Raw genomic sequence first — 16,711 nt, 5'->3', positions numbered from 1 at the left:
GCCTCCACAAAAATCAAAGATGGACCTAGAGCTTCCCTAGACCTGAAGTAAGAGATGGATAACCTGATTTGGGATTCCACCAGGAGTCCTAAGATTGAGCGAGAAATACTGGCGGTATCAAAATCACTGTAACAGATCCACAATGATTCCAAGGCCTTCCCAGGTGCAGGGATGGAGCCTGGACCTCCTGAGGCTTGACCTGGGTTGCTGAGTATCCCTAGACCTGCGAGTCTCAACCATGGCTGGACATTGGAGTTTTACATAGCATCCCCGGCTGATTCCAACGCGCAGTCAAGGTTGAGAACTACTCGCTAGTCTAGACTTTCGCCTGGGGCCTTAGTAGGAAAAAAGGGATTGATCCACAAACTATCCCTGTGACGTACCCAGAAATCACATCTGGGGTTGTGCCACGACTAGACTCACTTGCGGGCCCTTGTCTTTGCTGGAGGAAATGTTCTGGAACCACACCTGTGGCCTCAGCTGGCCTGGAGGTGCATGAGCTCCAGCTCATACCTGGCGCAAGTATGCCCTTCCTGTCCAGTATGTGCTTCCTGGCCCCAGTATGCCTCTCCTGCCCAACCAAGTTGCAAAATGACCCCTGCTACCCGAGGTCAGTCTGGAGCTGGATCTAATTCCCCTCTGGAAGCTGGGGCTGGGGGTGTGAAGCCCCACCTACTTAGCCTCTCTTTTGCCTCCTGCCTCTCCCAACTCACCAGCAGCCCCTGCAGCCCCTGCACTCAACATGGAACATTGGACAACCACTGACAGTAGGGTGACCAACTGTCCTGGGTTTGCCTGACACTAAGGAGATTCCCGGGGGCATGACACTTTCAGTACTAAAACCAAGACTGTCCTGAGCAAACTGGGATGTTTGGTTCCCCTACAGACAGAGGAGCAGGTGGAAGCCTCCATAGCTGAGTCTGGGTCTGGCAGTGCTGCTTAGAGCTGGGCACTCTGGGCAGCCTTTTCATCTCTCCAAGCCCTGGTTCCTTTCTGATAAACAGGACCAACAACACTTGCCTTGGTCAATTCTATACACGTAGTATTAGAGTGAAAATTCCCATGCCAAACTTTCCAAGTCATTTCTTGTTCATTAATTCAACCGGTATTTAGCCTCCACTAGAAGCCAGACATGGTTCACTTTGCAGCCATCAATGACGACACGCATGCCAGCTGTATACATGCTTTCAGAAAGGCATGGTGGTTCTTCCTAATGGGCGAGCTGCCAGGGGCTCTCAGATAGCACCCCGTCCTGCGCCATCAAGGCCATTCTCAACTCATAATGATGTTCTGATTATCTTTCCAGCTACAGCCCATAGTCTCAATCCAGGCTACACATTAGCAATGTCTGGGAACTTAAAGAAGTACCGTCGCTCAAGTCCCTTCTCAGATCCATTAAAACAGAGTGCTGGGTGGGGAGGGGAGGGGAGGTTGCAGGCATTGGTCTTTTTGAAAACCCCTCAGCTGGTTATAATCACCCAGAGCTTGGAATCCCTGAGGGAGGAGCAACGTGGTTGTTGTCATACTAGAAATGCAGGACTTCTCCCCTGCCCCTCATGCCCTCTCAGAGGCCCGTGGTCCTGGATGCAACTGCCTGGAGCAACAGTGGACGTGTAGCAGGGGTCACCCATCTGGGGCTCCTGGGAATGTGGCATAGTGGCACAGAGAGACCAGGCTGATGAGCTGCGTGTGCTGAGCTCTAAGTGCAAGTAAGAAACCAAGAAGGAAGCAGAAGGGTCTCAGAGAAAGTGGCAAGAGGAGGTGATGGAACTCAAGTGGTGGGGGCAAGGCCAGGTGGAGGTGTTCAGGCCATGGAGACCCAGACATTTATTTTCTCCCTGGGTTCCATCAATTACCGCTGTGTTTCTTCCAGGATAGTCCTCTCTTGCTTAAGCTGCTTTGAGCAAAAGACTCCTGTTCCTTTCAAAGAAATGATTCCTGACCAAGAACTCTCCCTGGAGCCTGGCACCATGCCTTGGCCGGGGCACAGGGTAGCCCTGGTTGACTGAATGGGTGACTGAATGCATTTGTCACTACTGCCCAGGAGCCCAGCTTATTAATTGGTTAATAGCAAAAGCCACAAAGTGGGTGGTGTTGAATATACCCCTCAGGCATGGGCAATGGAGCTGGCTGGAAGGGGTTGGGGGGACTTGTTTTTCATCAAAGTCATCTGTGCCTCTTCAGGGAGAGCTGACAGGGCACAGAGCAGTCCTTCCATAAGGAGCCTTTTCTGGAACCCCCATGGAATATTTTTGTTTTCATTTTTTGGGAAGAGCTATCAATATTCCATAAAACCAGTGTTCCAGGGAGTCCACTTGGGGGCCCTGGGGTTGTGGGGTCTGCCAGGGTTTGGAGTCATCAGACCTGGGTTCAAATGTATTATTTATCATTTAGCCTTGGGGTCTTCAACACACCTCTTCACTTCTGTGGACAGTTTCCTCTTTCACAAAATGGGGACAATATTACCCACCTCACGGGGTTGTTTAGGACTACATTGTGGGAGCTCCTCATTCATGAAAAGGCTGAAATAGTGTTTTGTAAACCACTGGATTCATTTACAAGGTCAAACGATGGGTGTAATCAACCTAGCAGTGGCACATTACTAGAAAACACACATGCATGAGCATTCATATGCCTGCACACACACACACAATGTAGGATCCAGCCGCCATCCTGAGGACGTGGTGGGGAGGGGCTCATAACCAGAACGGCCACAGCCATGCAAGATCAGTGGGTTATAGGGAGTCGGCGTTTGTGGCATCCTGCACATCATCTTCAGTTCCTGCTTCTCTCCTATTCCCGCTGTGTCACTGGCTGCCAGTTGTATCTGTTTTTCCTCTCTAGTATTTCTGGAATCTGTGCCTTCCCCCATCCTCACTGCCATGCCTGCTTCAGGGGTTCATCATTACCCACCTGGACCATCAAACAGTCCCCTCTGATCTCCTTGCCCCTCCAATTCATCCTGCTTTCGGGAGTTCAGACCTGCTGCCTGGGCCTCTGCTTGTTGCCTCCTCTGAGAGAAGGGGTGGGTGGGGTGGGCTCGGGGATAGATGCCACTACTCTTGGCTGATCCCACCCCTTACCAGGTCCCACTCTGCTGCTCCGGTTAGGGCCAGCTAACCGGAGCTGTGGTTTTACACAGGGTCAGGACCCCACTTCGTGACCTCCTTCCTAGCTCCAACTGGCTTCTTTCTGCCCAAACTCTGACTCTGAGTTCTCAAGTCTGAGTCTTCCTGGGCCCTGGTGGCTGCACTAGAACCTCTGCTTTGTCCCTGTTCTCAGTGCCTGTCTCAGGTCTTTGTCCAGGTTCCCAGTCTTTAGGGCCTGAGCCATACGTCACTCTGGGCCCCAAACCAGCCCAGGAAGAGGCCTGCGGCCAGAGACTGACCTCCTGAGTGCCATGCAACGTGTTCACTCATCCTCCCTGCCTGGCCTCACTGGGAGTTGAGAGGAAGTAAGTGGGAGGAGATTCAGGAAGTGACTGCAACCTCAGGGCTTAGAGGCCCTTGAAAGCCCCCCTCTTTCAGAATCAACCTTGGACGAGGCTGTGCCTGACCCAAGGCCTGGGGGCCCATGTCAGTGTAGGGTCTCTGCCTGTGGAAGGGTCTCTGTTTTAATGTAAATTGCTTCAGGACCTGGGCGCCATGGCTACAGATGAAACAGGGTCCTGGTGGCTGTTACACTTGGCTGGTCCTGCACAAACATCTTTCAATCTGTGATGATGCCTTAGCCAGCCTGCCCTCCCCTTTTCAACAGCCCCCTTTCTCATAGTTGCTGAATGAAGGTACGAACTTCAGTATGGATGTATCTGCCCTTCAGCTTCTGTCAAAAACTTGGTTGGAAATGGCCCATGTGCAGGGATATTTACTTTAATAAGCAAAAGACTTTAAATTACCTAAATATCCCTCAAGAAGAGACTGGTCAAAAAAATGATAGCATATCCACACCATGGAATACTATAGAGCCATAAAAAAGAATGGTGATCAATGTACTCACAGAGAATCCTCTCCACAAAATAGAAAAACATGGTGCAGACTGTGTTACAATTTATATAATTATACACACATGCATATAGACAGATAGATGTTTGCATATATATGTGTGTGTGTGTGTGTGTGTGTGTGTGTGTGTATGTATATAATCCCTCTGGGAGAATGTATGAGAAACTGGTATAATGGCCACTAGGGAAGTGAACAGAGTCATTAAAGGAGCATTGTCACTGTATACTTTTTTGTCTCTTTGAATGTTGAGCTATTGAAATGCATTACCAATCCTAAAATTTAAAATAAAAGAAGGCAATGGCTATTTAAGAGGCTCAAATTGCCCATCCATTTCCCAGGCTTCTCCAAGCTGCACACTGTCTTATCTGGACACCAGGACACTCCTCCCTGGGACCCCTCCTGTAGTGTGGTCTTCACTGAGCATGCTCAGCCACCCCTAAGAGACAGCAGATGCTGCTCATGGGGGCAGGCCCTATACTGGCAGTGCCTCTACCCTTAAGGTCATCATCATTTCCCTGCTGGTCCCCCATATGCAAGCTCTGGGGACACAAGTACTCTTGTCTGAGCAACTGGACTTTGTCTTTCCATGTGGCAATGACTATCTCATAACCAGCCTGTTTCCCTCCTTGCTCAGGCTACCAGGAAACTAAGATGTAATTACTTGCTTCTCCTCACTGATGCCCACCCAATACTGGCTTTCCTTCTGAAACACCAGCCCTTCCCCCTAACCCCAATTCCTTGCTGCCTGCAGATGTGACCAGAAGTGAAGGGAGCTGGGGTGGCTACTAGTGCAGTGAGGGGGCAGGAAGGCCCATTGAGGAGGAAAGGGGGTGGGAGGGCAGCAGCAGGCTTAGGGCACAGGGAAACTGGGCAGGCTGAGAACTACATGTGAACAGGTTCTTCCAAATGATTTCACTAATTTCTTGAGTTTGGCTAAAAGCCCAAGAGGCATCTAAACAAAGTTGATTATATTTCACTCATATAGTCTAGCAAGAAAAGTTCATCTTGATCAGGTTTCTCTAAATTTCTATATGGAGTTTTGGAACACCAGCTAAGGTTACCAAAAATTCATTCATTCTTCTAAAACTGATTTTGAAAGGACTTTATTTTAAGATCTGAGTTGGATTTTCCAGTTCGGAAAAAAAAAAGCTCCACTAGGAAGTATCTTTTGGAAAATAATTATCTCATGTTTCAGGGGAAAGAAATTGCATTAGCCTTGATGGATTAGTAAAATCTAGTCTTTAGGGTATAAATTACCTCATTTAACAACTGGCCTCATGTCCACTGACCTTATTGACCTAGAACCGGGAGGCCTGGTGAAGATTCTGACATTTAGCAGTGAGAGCTCAGTGCCTGGCACAAAATAGACACTCAATAGGTATTTGTGAAGAGAATGAACTCTGTCTATTCAAGCCTCCTCTGTCAAATGAGGTTGTGCCTCTCTTATGTAGAACCACAGTAACTGCAGCGTTACTATGGTGGTTAAATGAAATGCTAATCATGGAAAATGACTCTGTAATCTGAAAAGGTGTTTTATCTGAATGGGTGGCTGGCTTGGAAGGTGTAGAGACAACACTTGAAGTTTTCATGGGATGAGAATTTGACATTCCCACTGCCGCCCCAAACCCAGCATGTGGGAAGCCCCAGAGGGCATGGGGCAGAGGGCATGGGGCTGCAGAGTCTCAGGTTCTTGAGCTCTGGATGGTTTTAGTGGCCCACTACTACAGCACAGGCTTCAGTGGCTGAGTCACAGGCTGGGATGGGAGTGGAGGGGAGATCTTTAGTGTTCATGGTACTTCCCAAATTCAGGCCTTTGCTACTGCTCAGTTCTGCAGCTCCCTCTGAACTGGCTTCCTGCCTCCAGATGGGTTTTCTCCTGTTCATTCTCACTCTGCAGTATCTTCCTAACACACAGATCATAGCCACCCCTTTCTCACTCAGAGCCCTGCACTGGCTCCACACTGGGCCCGGGAAGACCTGAGCTTTGTGACATAGCACACAGGCTTTGGTGTCCAAAGGGCAGCTTTGGTGTCCCCTGCAGCCTATATGTCCCTAATCACCCCCCCACACCCTGGGGCTGGGGGAAGTGCCCTCACTGGAGTCCCATAGCTCCCACCCCTCCTTGGCTCTCTGGTGTGCCAGCAAGGATCACACTGCATTGTCACTGTCTGTTCACAGACTGTCCCCTCACTGAATGGCAAGCCCCTCCAGGGAGGGTCCCTGCTGTTCGTCCCATCCTCCCAGCGCCAAGGAGGCATAGGCCTGGCTCCTTGGAGGTACTGGTAAATCTCTGTTGAGTGAAGGCTATCAATGGAGTGTTAACATTTCAGGAGGACACTTTAACCTTTAAAATCCTCTCACTTGTTAATTCTAGGGAAGCCTTGTGGCCAAAATGCTTCTGTGACGCTTGGTCAAGAATGACAGAGTCACTGAGCTTAATGAAAGGAGGGGAGGCCAGGCAAGGATCCTGCCCCTGTAAGCTCCGAGCTTACACTCACACCACACACTATCCGTGTCCTCATGAAACCACCATAAAACCTCTCTTCAGCTACTGTGTGTGTTCCTGATGATCAGATTTGCATTTTAGAAAGGTGGTTCTGGCTGCAGAGAGGCCAGTGGACTGGGGGAGGGGGCACAGCGCATGTGTGGGGACAGTGGATACCATTAGCACCATATCCTCTCTGGCGCTCTGTGTCCAGGAACACAGTAGGTCTGCACTTCTGCACCTCTTCTGAAATCAAGCCAGGTGGCTCACCCTGTCTAGTAAACTGCGCTCAGAGTGGATCCCTTCTGGGAAAAGCCAATGAGAGATCTGTCACACTCCCTCTCCTCAGTGGAGGGGACCATGGAGGCTGCCATCAGGACCAAGTCTCTACCAGTCCAGGTCCCTGAGTGATCATCATGAGCAGTGGCCTCCTGCCAGCTGCATGGGACGTAAAGCACAAGCAAGAGATGAGTCTTAGTTGTGCTGATGGAGATCTGGGGGTTGGTTGTTATTATAGCACAACCCAACCTACCCTGACCAACACACCAGTCAGGAGGCCACTGCGTAAGATGAGTCCAAGTGAGAGGTGATCCCAATCTGGACCAGAGTGGTGGAGGAAGAGAGGGACAGATGGCACAGCTCTGAGAGATATACCCAGGAGGAAAAACTAACAGGGCTTGGTGATAGTTTGTTCACAGGGATAAAGGAAGCTCCCACAGCAATCACCTGTCCTTTGGTAGGGGCTTGCTTGCTCACACCTTTTCAGGAACTCGCAGGTTCTTTGAGCTAAGATTTCCATCCTATTTTCATATGCAGGGTCAGGGCTCAGTGTTGACTTGCTTCCAGCCTGCGAGAGACCCCAGGGACCTAGGTCACTGCTATAGTGAAGAACAGTCTTGTCATAAAGGTGGAAGCCGAAGCCCCAGCTGCTACAATTTACTGATAACACCTACTGTTCTGTGCTAGGGCTTTCCAAACAGCATGTAGTTTAACACAGAGATGGAGAAACTAAGACTCAGAGAACTTAAAAGCCTCCCCAGCTAGGAGGTGGCAGAGCCGAGATTTAGAGCCAGGATCTAACGTTGGGTCTCAATGGCTGGAAATTCTCTATGCTGCCTCACTATCAGGGGCAAAATCACTCCTCAGTGAAGGAGACTGGAGGCTGGAAATGAAGGCTGTGTGTGTGAGGGGCTGTATTCTCCTCTCTGAGTCGGGGACAGAGAGTGGGGGTGCCCACACCTCCCAGCTGCTCCCTGCACGACAGTCGCCCTCACGGAAGTGTTTGGGCGTTGGCAGTGTTCTGGACCTCTCTCAAGTCCACACGTCACTAGTGCTCCTGCATAAACATCAGGGGGCTGAGTTCTGTTCTTGGCTGCACGCACACGGGCACTGGCTCCACGCTCCCACAGATTCCAGGGAAACCGGATTGTGGGGCGTGGATGCCTGCCTTGGTGCGCTTCCCATCAATGCTCAGGGGATTCAGAGTTGCAAAGTTCCCACCCAAGCAGAAACAAAAGCCGCCTTCACAAAAATCACTGGCGCGACTGTGACATATTTTCACCTCCTGTTAATTCTCTTTCTTTCTCCATGTATTTTGGTAACAGACAGCAAGGAATAACAGTCCCCAGCCAGTCTTCATGCTGTTTGTGGATGAAGAGCTCAGGTTTTAGAATCAGGAAGACCTTCTGGGTTCATGGGCCAGCTTCTGCATGTACTTGCTCTGTAACTTTGAACAACTTACTTAACATCTCTGAGCCTCAGTTTTGCCATCTAGAAAATGGGCAAATAGTGAGAACCTCACAGGGCTGTTGGAATAATTAAGGGAAGAGCTATATGTAAAACATGCACTCTGGTGCCTGGCACACAGCAGATGCTCAATAAATGGTATTTATTGTCATTCAGTATTTTCAGTCTGGCGTTTTGAAACATCCTGCTACAAAATTATGTACATTTAAATCTGCATTCATAGCATGGCAGAGTTGAAGGGCATTTAGTAATAACTCATGGTGAAGGGCAAGCTTTTTAAAGCATTGGGAAAGATAAAATCTCATGTGGAAACCTAATATATAAAACAGTTAAAAATTGGACTGCTCTGATTGATGTGGGAATGTGGCCTCCAGGGCTCCTCAGAATGAGGCAGAAAGGCATCGATGAAGGGAAGTTGAGGGTTTGTCCACAGTGACCCAGTGGGAGAGAAGGTTCAAACCCTACTTCTTCTGTGCAGCTTTGGCAAATCCTATGAAGGAGGAGTGGTGGCACCTGCCTGGCAGTGTTGAAAACTGAAATCCTAGTGTGGACAAGCCACCAAATTCAACTTCCCACTGCTGGCTAGTTGCCCTTGAAGAAGTGCAAGAAAAGGCTGACCAGCCAGGCCGGGCTGTGAAAGCGTTGAGTGCAACCATACCCCAAAGTGACCTCATGAGGCTCTGCCCAGCTGCCACTATCCTCAGCCAGCCTGCACATCCCCTGCGGTGCACGTGGCAGCCACATCACTTCATTCCCTGGGCTCTGGACAACAGTGCTGCCACCTGCTGAGCCTCTGCACGTGCCCTTTTGTTCGGTCCACCGCCCTCAGCACACACCACCCACTGTCCTTCTTATGGGGCTCCACTGGTTTCTGTAATAAGTGTCCTTACCATACTGGAGAGTGGGGGCCACTAAAGCCCTTTTCTGCCATTGGGCATCTCAAATGTGACCTCCCTGAGATTAAATGTGATGAGATCACTGCCACTCATCATCTTCCATTGCCCATAAACCTGCTTGTCTTCAGCTCTCCCCTCTCTACAGGTGACATGCATCTGCCTGGTGGCCTCAGGCAGAACCATGGACATCATGTTTGATCCTGTCTTCTTTTCTGTTACAACCAATGGGATGGCAGGTCTTGCTAATTTTCCACCTGAGTCTCTCTCGGTAAAGTTTTTTTTTTTCTTTTTAATCGTAAAGACCCTGTTCCTTCATCCTCTCAGGGTTTCCACCTCTCTCACCTGGACTCTGGGTTTCAGCAGCCCCTGATTAGTCTCCTGCCTCTGCCTGCCTCCTGCGCTCCTGGAGCTTATGTTCTAGTGGGAAGAAGGATGGTTTGCAACTGGCCAAATACATGAAGTAATCACAGACTGTGATCAACTGTATGAATGAAGAGTCCAGTGCTGTAAATGCACGTGATGATGGAGGCGACGTTTAGGTTAAGACCTGCAGGAGAAGAAGCAGCTGTTCATTCTAAGGGCATGGTTGGTGGGAGATCATTGCAGGTGGAGGGAACGGCTTCTGCCACAGCCTTGAGATAGGAAAGGGGAGGCATATGCAGCTCTGAAAAGTGGTGGCCTGATTAGGATGAGGAAGGAGGGGAGTGGGATGGGTGGCTCTGGGTTAGAGGGGCCAGCAAAGGGTGGATCTCACTGGGTACTCCAGGTCATGGTCGGGAGTTTGAATATTTTTCTAAAGGCAATGGGAGCCACTGATGCTTTCGGAGCGTCCCAGGGTTCTGTGTCTAAGGGCTGCTGCTTTTAGAGCAACCTTATTTTTCTACATTCAGCTTTTCATTTTTCTGATTGGCTGAGAGGTTGAATGTGCTATAATTCCAAGGAGGGTGTGCTTTGTGGTGACAACAGAATAGCTACAGAGTGAGAAAGCCAGAGAACGTGTCTCATTTCTGCCATTGCCTTGCTGGGCGGCCACAGATGAAATTGTTTCCTCATCTGTAAAATAAGTGTACCCATCAACCTCAGGGCTGTTGTTGATCTGAATCTGCCAGGCCAACCAGTAATATGTCCTGTGCATGAGGACCAGGAGTGGGGCTTTGTCTTGTCTCTAGGGAAGGGCACAAAGTGGGTACATAATAGGTACTAAGAGCTGCTTCTGGGACCTCCACCAACATCAGGTTCTGAGGTTCTGGCTGCAAGGATTTGTCTGAGTCTCTTCTGTCCTAAGAGAATCAGGAAGAGCCTGGTGCCCACATTTTGACCCTTCCTGGTTGGGAAGGGTGAAAGGAGTGCTGGAGGTGGTTTGGCTGGGCACCCTACTGAGAAGCTGGGGCTGGACATTCTATTTCAGGGAGTTTGGAATGAGAGTGGGAAAAGCCAGGATCGGGGGACTCCATGCCAAAGAAGGGTATGGAACAACAAGGGCCAACTTCTAGGGAAGCTGAACCCAAGTGCTAAGTCAACAGCACCTGGGCTTTCAGTGTGTGGGCTACAGGGCTGGGAGCAGAGGAGGTCAGGGCTGAGCAAAGGGTCCAGGCCAGGGACGCGGCTTGCAGCTGCCAGATGGAATGGGGGGCATGGATGTGCCAGTCTGTCTTCATGAGGCCTTAAGATCCCAGGATAGAGCTCCTGGACACTGGGGCTGCACCAGAGGCAGTCAGACTGGTCTGGATACAGTCAGACGAGACTGCACAATGTTAGGATGGGCCTGAGGCTCGGTGCCAGGGCTCCCAGAGCACCTTGCATATCCCACTATTAGAGCATCTTCACAGGGTGAGGAGCTCACCCTTATCTATGTCTGTCTTCCTCAGGGGCTCACGGCCTGTGACAATCAGCTTCTAGGCTGAGGACATAAAATATGGAATTAACATATGATAGGCTAACAAGTCCAGCTCAATGTGCATTTCCTGTGCATCTACTATGTGCACGGTCCCTGACTCTATCCCAGCCACTTAGGGGTTCCCAGCCAAGAGCTGGTTTCTATTCCTTAAAAAACCATCCTTGACCCTTCAGAAAGGAAGCTGTCTGCTTGGACATTGGTAAAATGGCTTCCTGCTGAAACCAATTCTTCATTAGATACCAGCTAGTCTAGTTAAACAGATGGCTTCGTAGAGGCCTCTCAACTCAGGCATTCTGTACATGCCCAGCAGACTGAGCCAAAGCTTCTCATAGGCTCAAACCTGGTCACAGAATGGCCTGGAGTTAGGCCTATCACACTAGGCTTTGTGGCTTATGCCATGGGGCACCCAGTCAAAGAGAAACATGGAGCAGCTGCTGGCACCATCAATTTTACTCCAAGATTGAGAAAAGAAACAGTGATGAATTTTTGTACACATGTGTAGCCCGAAGGAGCAGGATCTAGTTTTCCACAGGAGCCAAAGTTGTTCTAGAGGCAAATGGAACCTATATAAACATGTGATTAAAGTATGAGTCTCTAACAAAAATTTGCGCCAAACCATCATCTGCTACTTTTAATCATGTTCTGTTCTCTTGTGTCAGGAGGACTGCTCTTGTGAACACACCTGAGGATCTCTGACTAATAGTGTTCCGGGGAAACGGCTCTGAACATGAGTGCATCTCATCAATTAGTTTTGCACTGATGTTCGTCCCATGATCTACTGCTAGGATAATTCAATACCTGGGCCAAGAGTTGGATGATTTGAAATCAATGTGGGGTCTCATTTTCAGGAATTCTTAGGCACTGGATGAATTCTAGGTCTGATTCTGCCACTGATTTACTCCGTTGTTGGGTAACTCCCTTTCTTTGCCTCTCAGTTTCTTGGTCTGTAAAATGGGAAGGCTGTATCTCTGAGGTCCTGTTCAAGTTTAACATCTGGTGACCTAAATAGCTCTGTCCAGGTGGGTATAATTCAGATTCAACTATGATTCGTCTAGATCTAACTAAAACGTATTGGGAGCATACTTTCAAATACATTATTTAATGTAGGGCTCTCAAAACCCCAGAAAGGTAGGTGTTATTATCTTCATTTTGTAGATTACAAAATGGAAACTCAGAGAAGTTCAGTAAGTTAACTGAAGTCACACAGCCAGGAAGTCGTAGAATTGAGATTCAGTCTCAGGCCTGTCTGTCTTCAGGTCCAGAGGGCTGAGAACAGATAATATGAGCCCATACCAACTTGGCTTCCCCCACCCATTCCTTCCTGCCTACCCAGGAGCTCAGCTCTGGGGTCTAGTGTAGTGGGTTGAGGGATGGAGGGGGGTTCTGGCTGGGGCTGGGGCTTGGCCTGCAGTCCCCCAGTAGGTATCGGTGGACATTGGCTGGAGAGGGGCAAGTTCTGAAGGGCTGAGAGCAAAGTCTCTAGCCTGGCCTGGGTCTGGCTCTTCCACATGAGTTCCCCAGGCTCCATGTGAGCTTTAAGCTTAAGGAGCGGCCTGCCCTTTGCTCTTCTTTCCATCTGGGAGTCCCTGCTCACCACATGGCTTGTCATCTCCAGGGACCCACCCTCAAAAATTCCTGTCCACACTTTCCAGTCCTCAGAAACCATCTCCTAACACTCATTGGCTGAGGGCAGGGAAGGAAGAGATGTGCTAGAGAGACTGAGCTCAGATCTCTGTCCTGACGATTGGGAGGAAGACTTCAAGCGATGCTTTTATTTCAACCAATTCAATTCAATCACCACCAGTCTGCGTCTTCATGCAGCAGTGGTTTTTGAGATCTCGGTTGTCTTTTCAGAACATTGGGACAGCCTCAACTACTTGCATGACGTTGGGCAAGTTAATTTCTCTCTCTGGGCCTCAATGTCCCCATCTAGGTAATCACCAGCCTTTGGGCCCTATGGATGTCAGGTTCCTGCCGGCAGCGGCATTTTAGGATACACTATCATCTGCTTTATCTTCCTAGAGGCAAGGGGCTGAACCAGATGCTTTTGGAAAGCGCACCAAGCTTAAAGGTGGCTCTCTCTGCAGGTGCCCCTCCTCCCTTCAGGCCAGAGGCTCACCCCCACCCGGCCCGGGCTCCCTGTCAGATCCAGGCCTGGCTCTTTAGCCTTGCAGCTCAGGAAACTGGAGCGCAGCGCTATAGCCGCGACTGCGGCGGCGGCGGCGGCGGCGGCGGCACAGGGGGCGGGGGGAGGAGAGAAGCTCCCACTTGTCCCGCTGCCTCCGCAGCAGCCCTGGCCCTAGCCCCGGCGCATCAGAGCTGTCCTTGGGAATCTTCGGGCTTGTTGCTCCAGCGGCCGCCAGCTGGTAGCCCACCACCGTTCGATGGTACCGAACCAACCCGAGTAGCCCCGCAACCCCCGCCCAACTCCGCGGAGCTAGCGCAGGCTGCTCTTCGCCCTCAGCTGCGACGAGGCAAGGGCTGGCAGGGCTTGGACGCCTCCGTCTTGCCCTTCCCATGCCTAAGCGCGGGGAATTACACGTTCCCGATGTGAAGCAGACGATCGGGGCTATTAGGGCTGGGTGGTGGGAGTGGGGGTTGGGAACACCATTTTTGGCTGGACGTGTGTCCAGATTCAGCGTCTCTGTCTGGTCCTTAGGACCTCATCTTCCTCTGCATCTCCAGGTGTCGGCCCCTCTGTACCTGCCTCCCACGGGGCTCGTCCGGCGAAGGGCAGCCGCAGCCCACATCTACTCCCCGCCCTCAGTCCCTGCCCCCTCTGCCCGCCGCAGTCACTCGCCCGGCTAGGAGCAAGCCTCCCCTCTCACTGAGGGTGCAGAGAGCGCCTAGGGTGCCAAGAGTAGAGGGACCAAAGTTCGAGCGCCATCAGCCAGCTGAAGGCCCTGAGCCCCCAGGGCCGCGGCCGGGACGCGGGGAGGTCAGGACGCGACGCTCGCCTCACCTGTTTCTCCAGAGGCTCCTTGGCCGACAGCGCCGGCTTGGGGGAGGGCGCGCGGTCGCAGACGCAGCCCTCCAGCAGGTAAAGCCCCGAGGGCCGCGAGCTCGAGTCGCTCTCGAAGTAGAAGAGCAGGTTCTGCAGCAGCGCGAACCACTTGGTTTGCCATTTTGTGTTGTCTGAACTCCGCTTACTCAGGTAGCCTTTGCGCGTGCCGTCTTTGCGCGCCAGCAGTCCCAGGGACGCGACGTGGCCATCGTTCAGCCGGATCCCCTTCTGCATGGTGCTCAGAGGCCAGCGAGACCCCACGCGCTTACATCTTCTCCGCGCAGCAGCTCCCCGTCCGTGCGCGCTGCGCGCTGCCTCTCTCTGGCGCTCGCTCGCTCGCTCCCTCGCTCTCCCCTCCCCCCAAATATCTACACTCCAGGATCTGGCGCCGAGCCGCGGCTTCTTGAACCAGATATACTATTCCCCGCTGGAACCTCTTCTCCGCTCCGCACAGCCCCAGTGCCCGGAAGATCCCGCCCGACCCTCCTCCGGCGCCGGGCAAACTGAGGGACTGGCGATCTGCGCGCTGGCGAGGGGCAGGCGGAGTCATGTGACGCCGATCCCTTGAAGAGCCCGTTTCAGCAGCGCGGACAGAGACACACGCACGCAGCCCCGCCAAGGCGCAGAGCCGCGCGCAGGCTGCACCTTGGCGCGTCCTCCCCCTCCCCAGACACACACGCGCACACGCACACACACAAACCCTGTCCTCCCTCCCCTCATCTCCCCTTCTCTCCTTCGGATGTTAAAAAGCAAATCAGATCAATTTTCGTTTAACCCAATGGGACCCCGGAGGCTAGCCAACCAGGGAGTTTGCGTCTTTGCGCCCCACCGCTGCTCACTGTAGACCTGGGGTTAAGTGCCAGTTGTCATTTTCTCCTCCAAAGGCTCCCCCATCCCCTGCTTTATTTCTAATACAAGGTGGAAGGAAGAAGGTGGGTGGCGAAATAGAGCTGCAAAAGCGTCCAGTCCTAGTCTTTGCATAGTCAGCCGGGTCACACTGAATTCCAGCATCCGGCCGCACTCCCGGCGGCTTCCCCAGCTACCTGAGGACAGTACAGGGGGTGAGATGGGGTGGTGGTTGGTGAACGTTGGTTACTTTATTTTGTATTATTTTATTTTGAGAGTTGCCATAATTACTGGCGCCACCCGCCCTGCACCCTGAGGTCTGGTTGGCGAGCCGCTGCTGGGAGTTTTCTGCAAATACCCCCCAAAGCCTGAAGGCGGGCTTCAAACGCAGGCGCCGGGGACCATGGGAGCCTTCAAATAGCTGCGCTGGCGCAATGATACCTTAATGATAGATTTTCCGTTCTTATTTTTAGCTCTCATTCGCCTACACAGTTACACGGCATTTATCCGAGAACGTCACAGCGCCCGCATGCTGCACCGGGAGGGCGCGCGGGCTGCGGGGCGAGCCGGGAGCTGGAGCAGGGAGCGCGCATCGCCGTCTGCCGCAGAGGGCAGCGGGCTCGCCCGGACCCAAAGCAAGCCACGCCTGGCCCGGGCGCTTTGCAGCGGGGATGGGTGCCCGCTTAGCCCTCCGAAGGCAAGACACCATCTTTCGGCACGGAAACTGCGGACGCCCCTCCCCCGACACACACACACACACACCACTCACACACAGCACACACCATACACACCACACACGCACACATACACACCACACACCACACACACACACCATACACACACACCACACACACCGCACAGACCACAAACACCACACACACCATACACCACACACCCACACACCACACACACCACACATGCACACTCACACACGTCACACACACCGCATACACAAACACCACACACACACCATACACCACACACCGACACACCACACACACATCACATGCCCACACACCACACACACACCACACAGCCTACACAGACACCACTCCCCACACCCCCCACACCCCCACCACACACACACCACACACCCACACACCACACACCACACACACCACACACCCACACACCACACACACCACACACACCACACACCACACACATGCCACACACCACACACATGCCACACACCACACCACACACGCCACACACATGCCACACACCACACACACCATACACCACACACACATCCCTCACACTCCCCCACACCCCCCACACCCCCACCACACATACACACCCCACACACACACCCCACACATCACACACACCATACAAACACCACACACACTACACACACCACCCCCCACACTCCCCACACCACACACCACACATACACATACACCACACACACATACCACACACACCACACACACACCCCACACATCACACACACCATACAAACACCACACACACTACACACACCACCCCCCACACTCCCCACACCACACACCACACATACACCACACATACAACACACACCACACACACATCACACACACTACATGCACCACACCCACACCCACACACACCATACACCACACACACATCCCTCACACTCCCCCACACCCCCCACACCCCCCACACCCCTCACCACACACACACCCCACACACACACCCCACACATCACACACACCATACAAACACCACACACACTACACACACCACCCCCCACACTCCCCACACCACACACCACACATACACATACACCACACACACCACACACATCACACACACCACACACACACACCCCACACATCACACACACCATACAAA

General features: G+C 52.0%; 1 protein-coding gene across 2 annotated transcripts in view; it reads right to left on the bottom strand.

Moving 5' to 3' along the window:
• Positions 1 to 14,611, bottom strand: part of LOC105493124 (Ras protein specific guanine nucleotide releasing factor 1) — a 133,317-nt gene extending 118,706 nt beyond the window's left edge. For both annotated transcript variants that reach the window (XM_011760573.3, XM_011760574.3), the window contains exon 1: positions 13,988 to 14,611. In XM_011760573.3, the coding sequence (XP_011758875.2) occupies positions 13,988 to 14,263 (276 nt within the window). In that variant the 5' untranslated portion in view covers positions 14,264 to 14,611. The remainder of the gene's footprint in view (positions 1 to 13,987) is intronic.
• Between the last annotated feature and the right edge of the window lie 2,100 nt (positions 14,612 to 16,711).

Source organism: Macaca nemestrina, chromosome 7 (assembly GCF_043159975.1).
Source record: "Macaca nemestrina isolate mMacNem1 chromosome 7, mMacNem.hap1, whole genome shotgun sequence".
NCBI lineage: Eukaryota > Metazoa > Chordata > Mammalia > Primates > Cercopithecidae > Macaca > Macaca nemestrina.
This window is presented reverse-complemented; position numbering and strand designations above follow the sequence as displayed.